This window comes from Homalodisca vitripennis, chromosome 1, assembly GCF_021130785.1.
Source record: "Homalodisca vitripennis isolate AUS2020 chromosome 1, UT_GWSS_2.1, whole genome shotgun sequence".
Classification (NCBI taxonomy): Eukaryota; Metazoa; Arthropoda; class Insecta; order Hemiptera; family Cicadellidae; genus Homalodisca; species Homalodisca vitripennis.
Window position 1 is genome coordinate 146,085,503 of NC_060207.1, and position 20,932 is coordinate 146,106,434.

Here is a 20,932-nt window from a genome sequence, read left to right on the forward strand (position 1 = left end):
GAACATCCTATACACTTAGAGGAAGAATCAAATTATTTTATCGGTTTTAAGCGGTTTTTATTCTGACAATTTTGTAATAAATATTAGTGAAAGTTTCTCCTTATTGTATAGGATTTAGTGAGAAGAACATAACAAAATACTATGGTTTAAACAAAGGATATTATACTTTCGATCAAATAAAAAATTCCCTTAAAAATTATCTGAAAAACATTCAAACAATCAGATAAAATCTTTAAACTTTGACGAAAACAAGTTTTGAAATGCAAAAAAAAAAATTATCTCTCTAATAAAATTCAAATAAAATCACCAGTAAGAATAATGTTTTCAGCAATTATTGTAGATTTATTAGGGTTTGTTCAAGAAACTATTGAGCCAAATCAGGTATATTTAGGAAATAAAACGCCAAAATTTAGACCGTTCGATGTAATTGAAGTGCACTGCAATCTCGTTGAACCTAGTTTTGAAAATCATTACCGAACATTTACACAAAGAATCTGAAATTTTGTACACTTTTTTCCCAAATGTTGCTTATGGATCAAAAACTCAGTGAAAAAACCGAATGAAATCGATTATATTCCAATTAGAAAAAATATTAAAAGAATTCAAAAAATCGTTTTCTGACTATTCAAGACTCTGAAGGAAATCTATTAAAATAATGAGAGTAAAACAACAATATATTTAAGATTGTCGAAAGAATGATGAATCAAGGGGGGGAACGAATCGTTCTTACCTTCAAATTTTCAAGAAAACAACTTTTGAATGTATAAATTACAAGAGTCTATCCCATAGACCCCTTAACAATCTTCATCCTGACCCTGTTTTTATCAATGAATCTGGACTTTATACTGAAATAAAAATTACTAGTTAAATTTTATTTCTATCTAAATGGAGTCAGTTGTAGACCTACTCAATAATCAACTAAAAATTCAATAACAAACATATCTTTACGATTGTTGACGAAAACAATGTGATCTGGTTTAAGGCTAAAGACGTAGCAAAAATTCCTAGAATATGAAAATTACTATGCAAAACGATCAGAATAAACGTTGACGAAGATGATAAAAACTTCTATTTTTAATCTAAATATAAGGGGGGCTATAAATAGCTTACCTTCAAACTTCCAAAATAACACTGTTTTCGTTAATGAATCTGGACTTTATTCTTTAATTTTGAGATCGCATTAAACCAGAAGCGAAATTGTTTAAAAATTGGGTTACGAAAGAAGTATTACCTTCCATTAGAAAATATGGTGAGTACAAACTCAAAAACGAAAATAAGCAGTTAAAAAGATGAAATAAAACAGTTACAAATTTCAGGTCAAATGAAATCCTTGAAAATAGAGAATCAAGAATTGCGAATGGAATTAATGAAGAGAGATATGGTATGTAAAGATTTTTGATAAGAAAAAAACACCATGTTTTTGTGTTAATTAAGAAGAATCACATGTGGGAATATCCTTATTACGTTATCAGAGCTCAGAAACGAGAAATACCAAAACCGATTAAAACATCTAAAAAAATAAAATATCCTGAATTAGAGATTTTGTTCATTGATGACGAACCAAATTCTATCAATCTGTATAACCAAATGAAAGAATCTTTGAATATTTTATACAACGGAAATCATTTTACTACAAATATGGCAGAATCTCGACTGATTTATAGAATATCTAAATTACACGATGAAATGTTAAACATTCGAATTATGATAGTTTGTTTGTAAATGTCTTTTAAAGACTATAGAAATGTTGAATTTCTCTTCCGCATACGCAAAAAGAACTGGTCTAGCAAAGATTTGTTTAGCACAATCTTTACAATATGCTTGTTTGTTGTCTTTACTATAATGGAGATTATAAAATTCTGAAATATTCTTAACCTTTTTACACCGTGTGCACTCTTTCTCTTCTAAAGTTAATTTTTCCATTTTATCATATAATTCTTTTCTATATTTCTTATTACAATCCTTACAATAATAGCATAATCCATCTTTTCTAGTCTTATCTTGAAAAAACTTCGACAAATCTTTAAATTCTTGACTACTTTATACATTTCTTTTGGGCCTCCATTTATATAGAAAAAAATTACAGCTTTGACTTTTTCAATTCATATTCGTAAAAACTTCCGGTTATTTCTCAATTTTTCAAAGTTTCCAAGTTTTATTTTAATTCGTCTAATATATCAGATTTTGCTTCATAGCCATAAGGTACTGTATCGATCTTATTTTCTAGAACGATTCTCTTATCATCTTTAGCGTTCAGTGCCAGCTTGTTTATGGTAACTGTGTACAATTCATGTTTATAGCTTTTTATTTACAGTCATCTCCCTAAATTCTTCTTTATCTTTCGAACAAACATCTCTTCAAGTTTTTCGATATTTATTGTTTTATTTACAACGCTTCTCTTAATTCCTTTACACCTAACTGGATTTTTGTCTAGATATTTTGTACGAGTACATCTTTGATCTTAAACCACAAAATTCTTCTAAAACTTCGCTATTTAACTCATCTTTGAATTTCCCTATTACCTTCTTATTTTTAGTAGTGAAACATTCATGATCTTTTGGATAGTCGCTCGTATCAAAAGTCATCTATATTTTCTTTAATAATTTTTAAAAGGATCTCGTTTCAATTCTAGGAAATAACTGTCTGTATCCATGTAACACAGATTCAAATCTGGATCAAACTTCTTTAATTTATCGTAATAAAACTCGTACATTAGCAATTTTGAGAGGTCGAGAACTGAAAATCCTATGTAAATCGGTTTGTTAAATTTAACCTTTTGTTTGTACATGTGACTCGCTATACAGTTGTCGTCAAAGATGTTAAAGCATTTGAAAATTTGTTTTCTTAGCTTGTTTCATTGAAAATTCTTCATTTCCAAGCTTAATATCACATCTGTTTCTCACATTTTCCATAGATTTTCCAAAAACTGAGTTGTTCATCAGCTTATAAAAGTCCTTTTCAAAGTCGCTTGTAGCTTTGGTCCTCATATTAGTATTAAAATCAATGTACTCTTTCATAAAAGGCTTCTGATCGAATGCAATAACTCTATTCACATGTTTCAAAATCATACCTTGTTCCAAATAGAACTTCAAATTTCTCGAATGAACAACGTATTCAGTTTTATCCAGTAGAGTTGTGCAAAGTTTGTTTTTAAAATGTTCTGGAGCAAGAGGTAAATCCTTGTGATGTTCGTGTAAATTCGTTGGATATCCAAGATCGACTTCGAGAATATAGCCATAATCTTCGTCGCCAGTGAGTTCTAAAATTGTTTCTTGCCACTCTTCTTTTGTATACGTTTTAGGATCCATCCACTTGATATCACTAAACGGCTGTTTTTGCATAAGACCATACCCATAAAGGTTGTTTGCATCGAGATAGAGTAAATAGTTTTCGGGCTTTGTCTTATCAAAATCTTTTAAATATTTGTTATTTGCTTTCACATATCGTTTAATACACTGAGAAATGCCTCCGCGAATACCTTTTTCGATCATCAAATACATATTATAATCACTAATTAATTGTAATTCTATCTTCGTTAATTTTAAACATAGCATCCCATGCGAGACTGGGAGCTGTTAGATAGTGTGCCGGATCGAGTTTATAGCAATTCAAACAAATATTCCTAAAATTTTCAAAGATATCAGCGAGCAATAGAACATCTTGAATGTTATAGAGATCGGAGTAATTTCCTAGATTTTTTACTTTTAATTTGTTCCATACATTTTAAGTAGTGTTGAAAAATCTTTCTCAGATATGCTCTCGTCTGTCAAAAGTGAATAGAAATCTTGAATTCTCAATTCTTCTGTGTAATCAAGTTTTTCAATACTGTCGATAAATTCATAGGGGAAATATTCCTTTTTTCCCAGATAGAATTTAAAAATCTCGTCGTCGTCATTTGGCTGTCTTTCTATTATCTCATTCAGTCCATCTTGTATAAAATGATTTGTATGTTTGAAGTCTTCTATCTTTAGATTTTTTAGCTAACTTTTCTATAGACGAGGCCATGAATCTGAACGTGTCTACGAACGAAAACTTGATGAATTTTCTTGGCTTATTCACCTTCGAATTCATAGCCATATCCTGAATTTACTGAATAATTTATATATATTTTTCATCGGTGTTTTTGCAATCAAATCAACATTTCCATATTGTTTAGCCAATTCTTTTATGTACAAATGAGTATCGTAATTTGACATATTGTGGCAGAAAACGGGAATATTCTGAGGAAAATTTCAAATTTAGATTGCAAACATGCATGAGCTGCGCCTCGAAACTTGCCGGGTTAAATGACAATGATCTCTTACTTTATTATAACTCTTATCTTTCCAACTATCAGGAGTAAAACCATACTGAATTGACTCAACATCATAAGCAGACCATTCGCAAAAATATGACAAAACGTTTGCATTTTGGTATGAAAATTTCTTCTTCTTCAGTTAATTTCATAGGTTTTTTGTTCTTAGAATTATATTTTGTAGCTATGTATTTCGATAATTTTATTGAGTTCTTCAAACAATTTTTGCAGGAACATTTGGCAAATCTTCTTCATTTTTTGCTCGATAACATATCGGCTTGTACATACGATTGGTCACATTTGAACACTAAATATAGAGTAAAAACCATAAGGAATGTGCTTCTGAATCTTGGTTGTAGTCGATCTTTGTGGATTGTTCTTGCATGTCGGAATTTTTTCTAATATGCTCTCAAAAATCCATATAAATAACTACGGATGGCTAAACTTCTTTTGATAATTAGTAAATTTAGTTGTTTGACCTGGAAATGGCATAATAGGTTTGCATACTTCATGTTGCTTTGCAAATTTCTAAATGATCTGCTAAATCTCCAGATTTGTAGAAATGGCTTAAACATCTTCTACATAGAAAATTTTTATGTCCATGTTTGGATGTTTGAGAAACTCACTAACCTACTTAAATCCGTGATCAAAACATAATGAGATTTGTCTTCTTGTTTAACATACAATAAATCGATTTCTAACTCGGCATCATATTTTTCAGAAATTTGTAACGGAACAACCTTAATATTTTCATCAAAACTGTAGACATTGATAGACATTTTAGGATACTTATACTTGGAATTGTAACTTCGTTTTTTTCAAATGATTGTATATCTTTTAAGGACATTGGATTACTCGAAACCTGAAAATATCTCGTCATTTACAAATTTTTCATATTGTTTTGCTCTGTCTACATGAGTTTCTGGTTTTTCAATAGCACATCGGATAGAAATAAATAAAACAGAAATCATCTTTATTTTTGATATTTATACAAGCTTTTTTATCTTTGATTTTCTTTGGTAAATCAATATATGATCCTGCGTTCATCATTTCGTGTTTATTAATGCTCAAAACTAGTTGTTTGCAGCTTTTAAATGTCCATCCAGAACCCTTATTTGGATGATTTGGTTTGTTCACGATGTGGTTAATTTATTAAATTGTTTGGTGATAAAATTCATTTTACATCGAAGATTTCATCTGCTTTTATAGTAAGTACATTGGACTCGTTTGTGTTTCACCGTTCACTAAAGTTCTTTCATATTCACATTCCAACGAGAGATAACCCTTCATATTTTTAACATTCTCTTGAAATTTTTCTATTAAACTTTTAATTTCTGGCCTCATTAATTGATAGATATTTGTAAATTGACATGGAAATTGTCGTTCAAGTTTGTTAAAATGTATTGCTTGAAAAGACCGTGTATTGAGGATAAAACTTCTACATCTATGATATTTTCAGGTTTTTCGTTAAGAGTTTTATCAATTTCTTCGATCATTTCAGACTTAGTTTTATCGTTTGTTTCTATGGACAATTTTTTCAGCGATTGATTGAATTTTTTTCATCATTAAATAGATTGAGATCTTTTTTATCTTCCTTAAAAGCTTTTCTTTAATTCACGCAATTTTTCTATATTGTACATCTTTTCGTGACCATCGATTTGATTCTCTTTAGCCAAGTCCTCAAATAATTTAGTTCTTTATTTATAAATTTCTTTGTTCTTCAAATGATTTTTCGAATTGTAATGACGAGTATAGTGATGTTCAAAAATGTCTTTTTTGCAGTATGGGCACTCTATCTTTTTCCGCTCCATATTTAAAGAGCAAAAATTTGTAAACTAATATTTTGAGAAGTGGTGATTTTGTGACAACTTGACACAAATCAGCACAATTTCTGGTCAAATGTTTTCAGATTGTTCTATTTATTATAGAAAAATCTTTTAACTAAGTTCTCCTGTGTGCAGCGCAGTGCTACCAACATTTCTCGCTCAACGGTAATGCCAACATATTCTAAATTTCAACATTCGAGTATTATAAATTCCACAATTTATTGTTGTCATACTGTCATGAAAAATTGCTTGAATACAGTTTACCATAGTTTATTTAAGTAAATTGTATTGTGAATTGTTGTTTTTTACATATTTATGGTGTATTGAACAGTATTTGTATTGATTTTTGGGCTGTCCCAAAAGTGGTCAGGAACCCCCTTACTGTTTGATTTTACAGATTCGTTTATTGTCCTTTAAACAGTATTTTCCCTTGATTTTCTGTCTGTCCCAAAAGTGGTCCAGAACCGGCACATTCATATCTACTTATATATATATATATATATATATATTTATTTATTTATTTATAAGATTGGAATGCTATATCTCCAACTCTGTATACTGCTTTTGTTTAACAAATAGTTCTATAGTTTTAATAACTATCTATTTATAAATAGTAGTTAATTTAATATTATTTTACATTCTATAAGTATAAATATAATAATATCCTACATAGTACTGTATTATTTAACTATTTCATTATTTATTATTACTTTTAATTTGTAATGCTGTCATTCAATCAGTTTAGCTCAGTTTGAGTAATAAACAACTTTTGGAAGAGTAAAACACAATCAAACAAACTAAGATTACTATTATTTAATAAAGTAATTTAAAGAAAAAAACAGGTCATGTTTTGTTGTTGTTAATGTTTGCTAATGTAATTTTAGGTAACTGACATTTAAGTATATTGAGTGACTAAAGACCAGTAGTGAAAATCAATTCTATCCATTCTTGTTATAGCCTGCAAGTCTGATGCCTTGCACAGTTTGGTTTGTTTGGTACTACAACTACCTAATATTTAATTGTTTGACAATGTTCTCAGGTGAAATATTGCAAGTTCCAAAGCACCAAGAGGACAATTCCTACAAGAAAGTTGTCAATCAGATTAAAAGTCACAAAAAAATAAAAACACTGAAACCTGTTGAGATGAAAGTGGCTGTTGAGACCAATGAAATTCCGATTGAAGCTTGTCATGAAGTTGTTGTGGAAACGGAAAAAAAGCCACTAACACAAGCTCCAATACGGTATGTGTTGCATTGGCAGAGTGTTATGAGGAGCTGCAGAACTCGCTACAGGACAAACCTAAAGCTCCGGACCACGACTACTATCGAGCCTTAGAGGACCAGGTCCTTCCCTCAGCCAAGGAGCAGTATACAGATGTGGAGACCATATGGATAAAGACGGAAAATGCTGAGAACAACACGTCGGGTATTACAAACTATATGGTTGCTGTCACGGACAACGGTGACCATCCTGTAAGTACAACATTTATTTATTGTTGGATAAAATCATAGATGTTTAAAACTTGTATAATTGTTGACAACAAATTGATAAAGGCTCATACAGGACTTTATCAATGTCCATGTATTGGAATTTTAGGAGGCCAGTTGGGTTAAATATATTACCTCTGGACTTATCAGAGATATGGATTTTAACTTTGAAATCAACAATTTTTTATTTCTGTCAGATCCTCTTATTTCTATCACTGATGCTGCAGAGTACATTAGTGTACATTTTATTAGGCGGATACAATATTGAATGAAGGATGAAATTACATTAAATTCATCTCTTAAATAAAATTAATTTTAGAACTTTATTTCTTTCAGATGCTTTCTGTAAGCAACGAGGTAGTCGTCAAAACCGAAGAATCAGAAGTTTGCATTGATTACCAACCGTCCCAAGTAGATCATGACCAGATTGTTACAGTTACTCTGAAGTCAGGTAATAAGACTTTTACAAGTGTTATTCTTACAGTTATTAATCTCTTTATTGTTATAACACTGTTAATGTTATAGTTATAACATTGCTGTGACTGGTTTGTGATTTGGTCTAAAGGTGCATATATCACAATGGATTATATTCTACACATTTTGTATAATATGCTATAGTTATATTAATATACTGGCTGGTAAAAACACATTTTTTTCCATAGACTCTTAAGGAAATTTTTTATTATTGGGTGTTTGTGAACTGTTTTCATCTTAACACACCTAAGCAAAATAGCAAGTAATTCAGTTCTGTTGGTTGGCTTACATGTTTATGGTTAGTGCTCTATTCTGTAACTGTCCTGCATTAAATCTGATGCTATACAAGACAATTTGTTTTATACTGATGTAATTATGGAATGAAATATATTAATCAGTTACAATCTGACTCAACATGCCGTTACCTTTTAAAAAATTCAGTAAAATCTCAAGTCTTTATGAACCTTAGTTTAGTTTCACTCCATTCTTCATCAACTGGATATTTGAAGATTAACTAACAGGATCCATTTAACATTTTTGTAATATACATTAAAGCTTGTTATAATAACAAATAGTTTTATGAAGTTTTCGTGATTTTGTAACTCTTTGTCTGCAAATAAATGAACCTTATTTTTTTGCATAATTTCTGCTATAACCCTGTATAAAAATCCCTCAATGTATTTGGTTAATCTAGTCTTCAATGTTTCAGAATTTTACAAACATTCCTGTAAACCTTTGTTTTCTAAATCTAATGTGTTTAATAGTCTTAATTATCAAAATAAATGATCTAAAAAGATTTTGTTCTTCCCCAGACAACCTACCGGTATTACAGGATAGCAGAGTTTTGGAGAGTGAGGTAAACTATGAGGAGAGCTGTGTTGAGCGTGATGAACACAGACAGCACAAGAAACCCAAAGGGAAAGCAAAGTTTATCGGCCAATCGGCGGCAGAAAAGGAAATGGCAGTGCGCATGATAGAGAACATGAAGCTGAAGCAAGGAACTTCTGATCCTCTTGAGTGTCAGATCTGCGTACCGTCCAGAGTGTTTACTGCTCCTACCACTCTCATTAGCCACTACCGTAGTCATGCAGGTACATGCGTGTTACTTCAATTAATATTGACTCAAATTAGAGATTTTTTGTTGTTCAATTTTAATTTTGTATTTATATGAAATTGTAGTAATTCTATATTGGTGTAATAGAAAGAACTGCATCTGCTTTGATTTAAAGGTTAGAATACTTAAATGTTAAGAAATAGATACATAAGAATGTATGTTCCTTTTATGCCATCAACTATTCATTTCTTTTGTTTTATTTAAAAACTTTGATTGAATGAAATTTATTTTTAGATTTTTTAGATGATTTACAATTGGAGAAGGGTTTTCTACAACTGTAAAAAAGGGCTAGGAAAACATGTTATATTAAATTAGAGTCAACTAGCTGCTACATAGTTTTAAAAATCAAAGTCCACAGCCTACCTAGTCAAATCACTTATGGTGTAATATGGTGATCCCCCATGATATTTTTCAAATGATAGGCATACGATCAGAGTTTGAGGAATTAACTCTTTATATAAATTTTTGTGTATAAAGCAGCATTTCTGGTTCAAATGAAATATATTTCTGATTTCACAGCTGAGTTTGCCTTATTGAATCAATCAAGAATATATATACACCCAGCAAATTAGAGTGATGGATAAACCTGGCAAATGGTTTTGTGTGTGTAGATTTAGGAAACCTACTCTTGTCAAAAACTTTAAGATATTTCCAGTAGAATTTGTTAAGTTGTGATAAATAAAATATATGTAAACATTTAGGACTGAGAAACCTACTTCTATCTTAAAGAGTCTACTGTGATCTCTTGCAATGTTCTGTCGGTCTTAAGATATTTCCAGTACCATAGTTGAGTTTGTCTTGTTGTCATGATGAAGGAAATATAGATACATACTTGGGACTGAGAAATCCACCACGGTCAAAAAACATCTACTCCCAGTATAAGGGGGAAATCTTTAAGAAGTTTATACATTCAATAATCATTTATGATAGTTTTTGAGTTATGGAAGTTTTTTTCGGACTGTAGTCTAGGAAAGAATGGCTCATTGAAGCATGTTAGTGTAACATTGCCACATCACAACATCAAGAAAGCCAACCAGTCATTTTTCACCCCGGAATATCTAGACTTTTTCACATAAACATTCACAGTTATTATGAAACATAAATATTATCATTAAAATAATGCTTAAATTAATTAAACCTATGGTTGTGCTGTCATAATCAATGTTTACAAAAGCAAATCATTACATTTAACAGGCTCTTTCAATCAATATTTCACAACTTCAGAAACTAAGAAGAGATTTTTAACTGCTTTAGAGACCAATGGGGTGTAGCCTGGAGGGATTTTCGAAATAAGAATATGACTATATTCATCTCAGGGACCCTTTGAATTTCCATGTAAATTATGCTTGTAAGCAAAACAAACAACGGCACTTTCTATTTATAATGGACTATTTATATTACTGGTAAAGTAGAACAGCATCCAGCACTGTAACAATGGCGCATACTTCTCATCTTCAGAACAATCGTCAGGTTGGTATTTTTAGTTTTTCATTACTGTTTTGAGGAATATAACATTGAAAACTGAACAGTAATCAAATTCACCATTTATGAGGATGTATCAAAAATTACAGAAATAATTTTATTCTGTTGAAATATGCGTGCTGGGATATTGGAAAATTGTGACATGTGCACAATCTGCGTGGCAGTAATTGAGAAGAGAGAGTTACTTTGTAAGGATGTGTTTCATGTACCCAACATGATTTTAAACCTAAAGCAGTGTGCAATGATCAGTTTTTATGTTCTTATAACAAAATTGCACATCAACATTCTGTAAGTGATTTAGGAATGATATGAGGACAATTATTTATCGCAGACAGGTGTTTTTGTACAAAATGTATGTTTATGGAGGGAGAAGAAAGCCTTAAAGATATGCCATGTCCATGCAGACCATCAACATCGAAAAAAGAGGCAAAACCATTTATGTCATGCTGCAGACAGATCGCCGATTGACAATAGGAAGATTGCTGACATGATGCATACTAAATATGGATCAGTTGAAGGCATAAACTGCGATGAGTTACGTACAGAAAGGTCACAGCAAAATAAGTTCCATGTCTGTTTAACGAAGAACAGATGTCTCACCAGGTCATGATAAGCCAGCAATGGTGGACTTGAGCGTGATATGGTCATCACATATGACAAGTTCTGGTTTCATCATTATGATCCTGAAGTGAAAAGTCATAGTCCACAGTGAAAATACCTATCAAGTTCATGGGGGAAAAACATTTCAACCATGCGTTGGAAAAATAATGCACCTTGTCTTTTTTTTTTTACTAAATTGGGGTCATTTATGATCATGTTTTCAGTACACAACGCACAGTGACTATCCTTATAGATCCATTAAAGAGAAAAATTGCTGAAAAGAGATCACACCTTGGTATTATTTATGTTTGTGCCACTATAAAAAGTTTATACAAATATAGGTGTGAAAGGAACTTATAACTTATTATGAAACAATATGAAAATGAATTCACACTGAATTGATGTTTAACACTTAGAGTGCTAATCCCGTAATTTTACGGAACGGCGAAACTTCCGAAGAATGCTAATCCCGTAGTTTTACGTGGTTGTCATTTCAATTGGTATTATATTACATTGTCCGTATTTAAACGGGTTTTGCCTACTCTACAATGTTATTTAGGTTTTTAGTAACACAATTCACCGCTAGAAAGCGTCAGATGTATTGTATGAGGTTAATGACAAAGCAACTTCGGTCGCGTTGTTTACGTGCCGCTGACGTGACGTTCGTTGCAGCCGGCAGTCGATGTCGCAATCATGGCTTCTCGCAGCTTGAACGACGTTGCGATCAGTGATGTATTAGATGAAGATAGTTTTATTGGTGTAGATAGTATTTTTGACGATTCTGACATTGGTCCTGATTTAATGGAAGAAGATTAGACACATACTTCAGGTAAGAATAAGTAAGTCTATTTATCAGTCTAAAAGTTTGGTTATGTTATTGTTTTCGTGAATCAAACTATAATTTATATTATAATAAATTAACTTTATTCAACTAATATTCTATTCTTATGAATAAAATGAAAATATATTCATATTTTACATAGTATATTATTATGTTACAGATGCTGAAAACAGTGCTGACTGGGAAAGTGATGCCAACGCATCAATATGACGGCATAGTTTTTTCTCAAAAAACTACAAAACATAAAAACATGATTTGTATTATGCAAAGGACAGTTTATATTTGTAAATGGGTCATTGTAAATAATTGTATATATGCTTAGTTTAGTAAGTTAGATAAAAAAAACTGTCTCAAAAAATAATTTTTTTTCCAAAAATAAATGTTTTTAAAAAACATTTTTTATATGTAGTTTTTTAAAAAACCACTAACAATCTCACGTTAAAAGAAAGACGAAAGTAAGCTGAATTAATGCATGTAAGTATTTTTCTCATACCTTAAATACTTTTTTTTAAATAAATTTTTGAAAACCACCAATAACGCCCAGCATTCTATAGAGTTACATGTCATTTAGGGCCAGCACTCAAAGTGTTAAATACTAAAACATTAAAATAGTATGATTTTGTTATGAAAGTGTTTAAGACAATTTCTATTGCAGTGACAGTAAAAAGGTAGCTTTTGCACATGAAAATATAGTTATAAATATGCTGTACTTATATTTATATTATACAGTTTATCTGTGATTCATTCCTATTATTTTTAAACTTATATTGCAAGGTTATCAACATGGTAAAGGTAGGTCAAGAAAGAATCTGTTATCTTATCTGAGATGGCATGGCTTATCTATCTGTTATTAGAACTCCTCATCCTAAACACAATAACAGAGGAGACAGATGAAATAGCCCTGGCAACACCTAATCATCACCTTCCTCTACCGCCACCATCTCCACAGGAACCTGGACATCAGATCCTGGTGCAAGCAGACGTACACCACTCCAATTCTTTTCTAGACCGTACCAACATGTCAAGCTGCAATAGTAATATAAAAATTCCGCAATGCTCAGAGTCATCTTCAACAGAAACAAACTGTTTTTTAGGCAGCACTCAGCAGATAAAAATGACTACCTGACAATATGTCATCAAAACATAAGAGGTCTCAATACAAAAATAAACCGGCTAAACCATCTACTAAGTGAAGTATGCCCCAGCCTCTTGGTTCTAACAGAACATGGTCTCAAGCAAAGCAATATTGAAACCACAAAACTTCTAGGATACTCTCTCGTATCTGAATACTGCAGAAAAGAACATAGACTGGGGGGGTTTGCTATTTATTGTAGAGACAACTTAATAAACAATATAGAGGCCATAGACATGAGTAACCACTGCGAAGAAAAACTATTTGAGGCTGCAATGGCACATATTATAATCAAAGGGAAGCATCTCTTTCTCCTTGGCGTATACCGCCCTCCTGGGGTAAACATTCAAAATAGCTTGGACATCCTATCAAACATTCTGGACAATAGTCAAGCACATAATAGGTCGTTTATTCTGACAGGAGACATAAACATTGACAGATTAAAACCCAACAACCCGGACAGCCTGATGTTTGACAACGAATTGGCAACACACAACATAAGAAGGCTCCCTTTGCCACCAACTCGCATTACAGTTGACACAAGCACTTCAATTGACTGTATATGCACTAATATTCTAGAACATGACCTTAGTGCAACAATTTTACAAACTGGACTATCGGATCATACCGCCCAAATATGTAGCCTGGACTTTTGTAAAAATGACGACAACACGCAAACTCTTCGGCGACAAATGGGAAGGAGAAACCTTGACCAGCTCAAGTCACTGCTTTCCATAAAAAACTGGGATACTGTCTATAATGCTGAAGATGCGGAAACAGCATATAACATATTCGAAGGAGTGCTGCAAACTGCCCTTGACATCTCCTGCCCTCACAAGAAGAGCAAAAATAAAACTAAGAGTAAACCAATTCACTACTATGACCAAGAATCAGCTGAGATAAAAGCTGCCTACTTAAGAGCCTCAAACACCTATGAAATTACCGGAAGGGCACAAGATAAAGAAACTATGGTAAACATAAAAAAGAAGTACGACAGAAAACTAAGGATGTTGCAACAAAATGCAAATACACAGAAAATAATGACATCTGACAACAAATCCAAAGCTGTATGGGACATAATACATACAGAGACCAATTCCAAACAACTTAGCAAAACGTGTCCTAAGCTAAACATTGACGATGCAGTGGTAGACAATCCTCTTCAGGTAGCTGAACAACTAAACACTTTCTTTACTCAGATAGCAGAAGTGACATTACAGCAAAACAACCAACAGCCAGGAGACAGCAGATTAGAAGAGGACCTAAACCTCTTAAACCACCCTTTAATACAACCATTTGATCTGACCGCCACAACATGGGAAGAAGTAAGTCAAGTAATACACAACCTAAAAAACAAATCATCGAGTGGTACAGACGAATACTCATCAAAAGTTGTAAAGCATTGCGCAGTGGAATTGATTCATCCTCTTGCATCAATTATAAATAAATCATTTTCCCTGGGCCAATTCCCAACAAAGCTTAAAGTCTCCAAGGTCTATCCCCAGCACAAAAAAGGACCAAAAACTGACCCAAAAAACTATAGACCCATTTCCTTAATATAAACGTTTTCAAAAATTATTGAAAAAATAGTATTGAAGAGACTAATGACACATCTTACACAACAGGACTTAATTACTGACTGCCAGCATGGCTTCCAGAAGGGAAAATCTACTTTATCTGCCATCATAAGTCTGGTCGAATCTATAATTGACAGCATAGAGGAGGGACAATTTGTCACTGCCTTATTCCTAGACTACAGTAAGGCCTTTGATTGCTTAGGACACAGCCTCATCTCTAAAAAACTTGCAGCTTTGGGAGTAACAGGTCTGGAAAACAAGTGGTTTGATAGTTATCTCAAAGGGAGATCCCAAATTGTGGAGATTCAGCATACTACATCTGGCGTCACTAGCATGTTCAGATCTTGTCCTCAACCAATTACTAGAGGAGTCCCACAGGGATCTGTGTTGGGACCCATTTTGTTTATTCTGCTGACTAACGACTTCCCAGCTCTAATTCAAAATGAAAGTACGAGCTGCATAATGTACGCAGATGATACCACTCTTCTTCTAAGAAATGACACAGCTGAACAATTGTACAGTAACTCTATCACATCATTAGAAAGCGCCATAATCTACAGTAAATTGAATGACTTAGCAATAAACCCTGACAAAACTACACAGGTACACTTTAGCAGGAAGAAAGAGGTACCAGCAAGCATTCCCAATATATCAGTGGCTAACCAGATCAAGTTTTTGGGAGTAACTCTCGATAGCAGACTCACATGGGCAGATCATGTAAACAACATATGCAATAAAATTAGTACAGGCATCTACGTTGTTAAACGTATTAAATGGGTAGGCTCTCTGGAAGCGGCAAAAATAGCCTACTATGCGCTAATAGAGTCTCACATTAGGTATGGCCTTATAGTCTGGGGAACCTCCCAAGGAAACCTCAAGAGAGTTCTGGTACTCCAAAAGAAGGCAGTCAGGACCCTTGCAAACCTTGAGCCACTACAAACTTGCCGACAGGCCTACCAGACCCTAGGCATACTTACAGTACCTGCACTTTACATTTATGAAGCCATCTTGCACGTAGATAAACTACATCTGCAGACTCACATGGACCTCCATAATTACCCCACACGCCATGCCTCAAGGCTCACCCTACCTCAACACAGAACAGCTTTATACGAGACGAAACCTTCATACATTGGCCGGAAATTTAAAAACCTTCTACCAGACTACCTCCGCAGCCTGACAGGAAACAGACTAAAGAACCTACTTCGAGAGTTTTTGCTGAAGAGACCTGTATACACCATTGAAGAGTTCCTGGAATCTGCTAACACTGGAACCACGTGATTTTAAAAATTGAAGCATAAACCTCCTAAACTCACAATGATGACACTATTAAACTGTAATTATCTAACTTTGCATTATGTATTATATTTTGACAAATTACTGTACTTAATGTTCACGTAATAAAGACATTTTGATTTGATTTGAATAATAACAGGTGGCTGAGGATAGGGTAGGGTATAAACAAAAGTCAAAAGACTAAGTATTCATCAGTTTGGTGGGAGTGAAGGACCTTTGACCTTTGTGTAGTACTTTGTTGAGGCCTAAGTTTGCATACAGTGCTCAGTGTAATATTTTAAAGTTTATTGTGTTTAGGATATAATTACATAGTGTAAAATATTTTTATCCTTTTTCTTCTCAGTGTCGATTTGATATGTTTCTTACTTAATTGTAGTTTATGTGTTATAGTGTCAAGAACTGCAGGAAAACCTATAAAAAGTGGTGACCATAAATGGTGTTGGATGTTTTTAAATACTTTAAAATTTTGTCCTGAAAAGAATGTGTTGTTTTGGGTAAAAAAAATCTAGTGAAGCAACTTTAACCAGTGTACGCTCATGTTACAAATTTTGATAAAATAGAAATAAATGAAGAATAATTTGAAAACGTGTACCATTTGTTTCATTATTATTTTAACATAAATGTTGTTGAGGTATGTTCAGATGATCTAAATTAGTTATCAAAGATTTAATACTAGTGATGCGCGATTGCGAGAGGTTAATACAATCGAAATGTTCCTTCTCGAGAGGTTCTGCTTAACGATTGTTTCGATTGCTTAGCGAGAGGTCTTTACAATCGAAAGGTTTCTCTCGATTGTTGCATTCGTTAAGCCAATTTGTTATTGATTACTTTTCACGAGCCTGTCTCAAACTATTTTTTATATTTACGTTCTATATATTGGTTTGCATCACTCTCTACTTTATAGTGTCTAGTCAAAATGTAAATTATAATTCTTCAAGCATTAAGATTGAGTATATTATCTTGAATTATAATAAATAGCTTTTCTTGGTTATTATTTTATTATATTAAATGTTTTTATTTTGTACCATGTTATTTTTTGGATGTTTTACCGTTCATACGTCATTATTGTAACGTGAATAAGCGTTTAATGTAGTATAATGTTAAATGTAGCTGCTAATATAATAATTCATTAAATAAACTCGGAAGTCAAGTCAGTAAAAAAAAGTAACTGAATTAATTTATATTTCAGTTAAATCCTTCTGTCGATCGGCAAACATATCTCCCTTAGAATTTCTATTGCCTAGTTAAAGAATGGAATAGATCGTACACGTAAACGAAACAATCGCTAGAAACCTCTCGGTTGGAACCTCTCGTCAAGCGTGTATAGTGTATCGCAAAAACAAAGTTATGGATCATGGAATCAAACATTTCGTTTTCAACATTTCGTCAAACACTTCGAATGCCCGGTACGAGAAGAGATGTCGTGTCGCAATGAAACAATCGCTAGGAACATCTCGGCAAAAACCTCTCGGTAAGAACCTCTCGTTAAGGGAATCACAATCGAAATGTCTCGAGAGGTCCAAACAATCGAAACGTTTCGATTGTAACATCTCGTAATCGCGCATCACTATTTAATACATACAGAGATTTAGATGTTTTGGCAGTTTGGCGTAATTGTACAAGGTTTTTTCATTATGTTGTATTAGAATTATCATTAATGCTATGTATTGGTTTCACTTAATATACATTTTCAGAAGTTTCTTTATGTATTTTTTGTATGAATGGTTGAAGATATATACTCAAAAAAATTGATATCCTGATAGCCATAAAAATTACAGGAATTATTACATTTTATGTCGTGGATGATATTTTAGGCATCAAGCCTTACGAGTGTCACTTGTGTGGAGGCGTTTTCACAAGACAGCACAGTCTCAACTACCATCTGCTTATCCACTCCAATAAGACTCGGTTCACATGTTCCGACTGTGGGCGCAAGTTTCGGCATCCCTCCCATTTCAAGGAACACCAGCGGAGACATACAGGCGAAGCTCCTTTTGAGTGCTCTGATTGTATTATCAGGTATTGTCTCATTTGAACATATTTTTGCTTTGAAAAACCATTAAGGCGGTGTAATAAGTTTGTCATTGGGATATTTTTGTTTTGTTTTAAGAGTCCTTTAAGGTAACATCCCTGAAGATAGAAAAAGTAAAAAAAATTGTGATAATATATTATAGGCATTTAACCCTTTGAGTGAAGCTGGCATTTTCATATGCATAAAGTGCCGGGCTGTTATTTTGCATATTTGTAAACTTTTAGGATAAAAGCTGTTGTAAAATAAATATCCAACAGATTTTTATAATTTTGTTGTTGTTTTATTCTAATTAAATGAAGAATGTGAGACATATTGTTATATATAAAAATTGCTTTATAACAATATAAAAATAGCAGTTTCTACAAAAAAAGGTTTTTTACTTTTTTATAAAAAGTTAAATTTGAACCTATTGAGTGTATACAGTATTTTTAAGATTTGTTGTTTATTCCATGTGAAACACCATGAAAATCTTAACAAATTTATTATATTATAACATTTTTATAATAGGTGACTCAACAGAAGGTAAGATTTAACTTCAAATGAATAGCTTTTAGCAAAAACATGATTGCGAAAAAGCTATTCATTTGATTTTTATGATTTATCAAATAAATCATTACAAATAAAATGGAGAATAGCATGCAATTATTTAATGAATTTTTAGAATAAAAAATTGCAACATTTGTTTATATAAAAAAATCCTCCACTTTTTATATAATAAAAATTTTGAAACAATCTTTGTTGTATACAGATTTTAAAGATTTTTTTACAGTTATACCGTAATAAAGCCTATTAAATTCTAAATAAAAGTCATGTATGATATATAATTCTACAATAAAAACAAACATGGCATTTTATGTATAAACAAAATGCTGCCCGGTACTGACATTTTATAAATTGTATCTTTATTTGTCAGAGTTTAAAAATTACATAGAAATAGTGTAGTTTTCCACAATACATCAAATAAAATATCAAGATAACACAAATACATATGATTTGTAAATGTAGAGACAAATAACTTGCTTACATTTCTTTTGTATGGTTGTTAATAACTTTGTAAAAACCAAAATAATCTATTATATTTACACTGAAAACTCATGTTTTTTGCTTGGGCATAACTCAAACCACTACATTACTTTTATAAATAAACATGGTAAAATACTGTATAAGTTAAATTTTAGTTTTATTTACTCATGCTTGGTTATTGGCACATAAAAAAAAATGGCTGTTAGGCAACACGATACTTGTCCACTACGTCATGACTAGAAGACAAAATCGTCGCATAGTTACTTCAGTTTTATCGCCGCCTACTATTTTTCCTAGTTTTCCTTATCGGAGACCAAAATAAACTTCATTATATGTTCCTAGCACTTTTCTTGTTCCATAATGAATTAATAAATACTCAATGAGTCATACTTTCTGTCGCCAAATTGCCTGCAAATAGACTAGACGAGCGACCCTATAATAAACAGGCAGTAAAAGCTGTGCTATGATTAAGTCACAGTCAAGCGCCGACAGTGTAAACAAACAATGGCACTTGAATTATGTTTGAGTGTAAATTATGTATGCATACAAGTTATTTTAAATCGTTACATAATAGCATACAATTTATACTTATTATCTGTATAAATCCCTGTTACACACATAAATGACTCAAAAAAACTGTTAGATGATTCATGATAGTTACTTGTCCATTATATTTGAATTTTTCAGGTAGTTGGTTGATAACATCAAATCACCATAAACTTATTTCGACTGATTAAAAATGTTGCAACTTAATTATTGCAGGTTCAAAACTCGAAATACGTACAAGAGGCATTTGAAAACGCGGCACGGAAAAGTTCTTACCCAGTCCGGAGGGATAATCATCCTATCCGAGGAGGAATTTCGGAGAGTCCGGACTGCCCCCAGGTCCCTGCAAACACGTGTGTCCAGCGACAAGGAGAACAATAGACGACCCCGTGCTAAGATGGTTAACCTCTTGCGGCGTGGCAAGAAGAGGTCCGGAGAAGAAGAGGTCGATGATGTTGTCCAGAAGTACAATCTCAGTGGAAACTGGAGCACTAACTTGTTGGAACCTGAGGAACAAGAACAGGAACAGGGAGAGGTACAACAGGTGACAATCCTGCAGGCGGTAGGAGGAGGGAGTGGACCTACCACTGTCATGGTCCTCTCAGCTGACAATTTACTCTACAACAACATAACTACTTAAACGCAACAAGATCTCTTCCGTGCCATTCACCAATTCTGACAGTTTCTTTTTGTTTTGTAAAACTTTTAATGGTTTTCAGATTAATAATTTTATTTTTTTACACAAAGACATCATTTGAAATCTACTCATTTCGGAATAGTTTTTTTTCTGTTGGTCAAATTTTGGAATAAAATAGTTTATTTTGATTGTTTTGAAAACACTTGTTTATTATTAATGTACTAGTCACTGTATTGTTTTTCTTTTACCCACCTAGCACTGAGGTAGTCTTATGTACTGATATTTTTTATTTAATTTGTCGGGGATATTAATAATACTCGATTGTCAAATGACTCAATAGTATAATCAGTTGTGCTGGGACAATAATTCACAACTAATGTTACACCTGAGTACTGATCATCTCATAATTATTATTGTTTATGATTAGTCAAAATCTAAAGATCAATATTTTACCAATTACAAAATTATAACCAACCCACCAATAAATATTTTTTAGTTATTTTATTGTCTGATTTCCAATGTTGAACACTAAATCACACAGACCCCAATGTTCATTTTTGTTGAAAAATAG

The 20,932-nt window shown here is 32.5% G+C and overlaps 2 protein-coding genes across 2 annotated transcripts in view; both read left to right on the forward strand.

Moving 5' to 3' along the window:
- Positions 1 to 7,455, forward strand: part of LOC124373366 — a 52,634-nt gene extending 45,179 nt beyond the window's left edge. Inside the window, exon 4 of the mRNA XM_046831741.1 lies at positions 7,160 to 7,455. Within this exon, the coding sequence (XP_046687697.1) occupies positions 7,160 to 7,455 (296 nt within the window). The remainder of the gene's footprint in view (positions 1 to 7,159) is intronic.
- LOC124373357 (zinc finger protein 184-like) lies at positions 7,413 to 20,556 on the forward strand. The gene is made up of 5 exons (XM_046831735.1): positions 7,413 to 7,592; positions 7,944 to 8,058; positions 8,894 to 9,172; positions 17,938 to 18,142; positions 19,941 to 20,556. The coding sequence occupies exons 1-5, from the start codon at positions 7,560 to 7,562 to the stop codon at positions 20,362 to 20,364; spliced, it is 1,056 nt and encodes a 351-aa protein (XP_046687691.1). The 5' UTR covers positions 7,413 to 7,559; the 3' UTR covers positions 20,365 to 20,556.
- Positions 20,557 to 20,932: the final 376 nt, after the last annotated feature.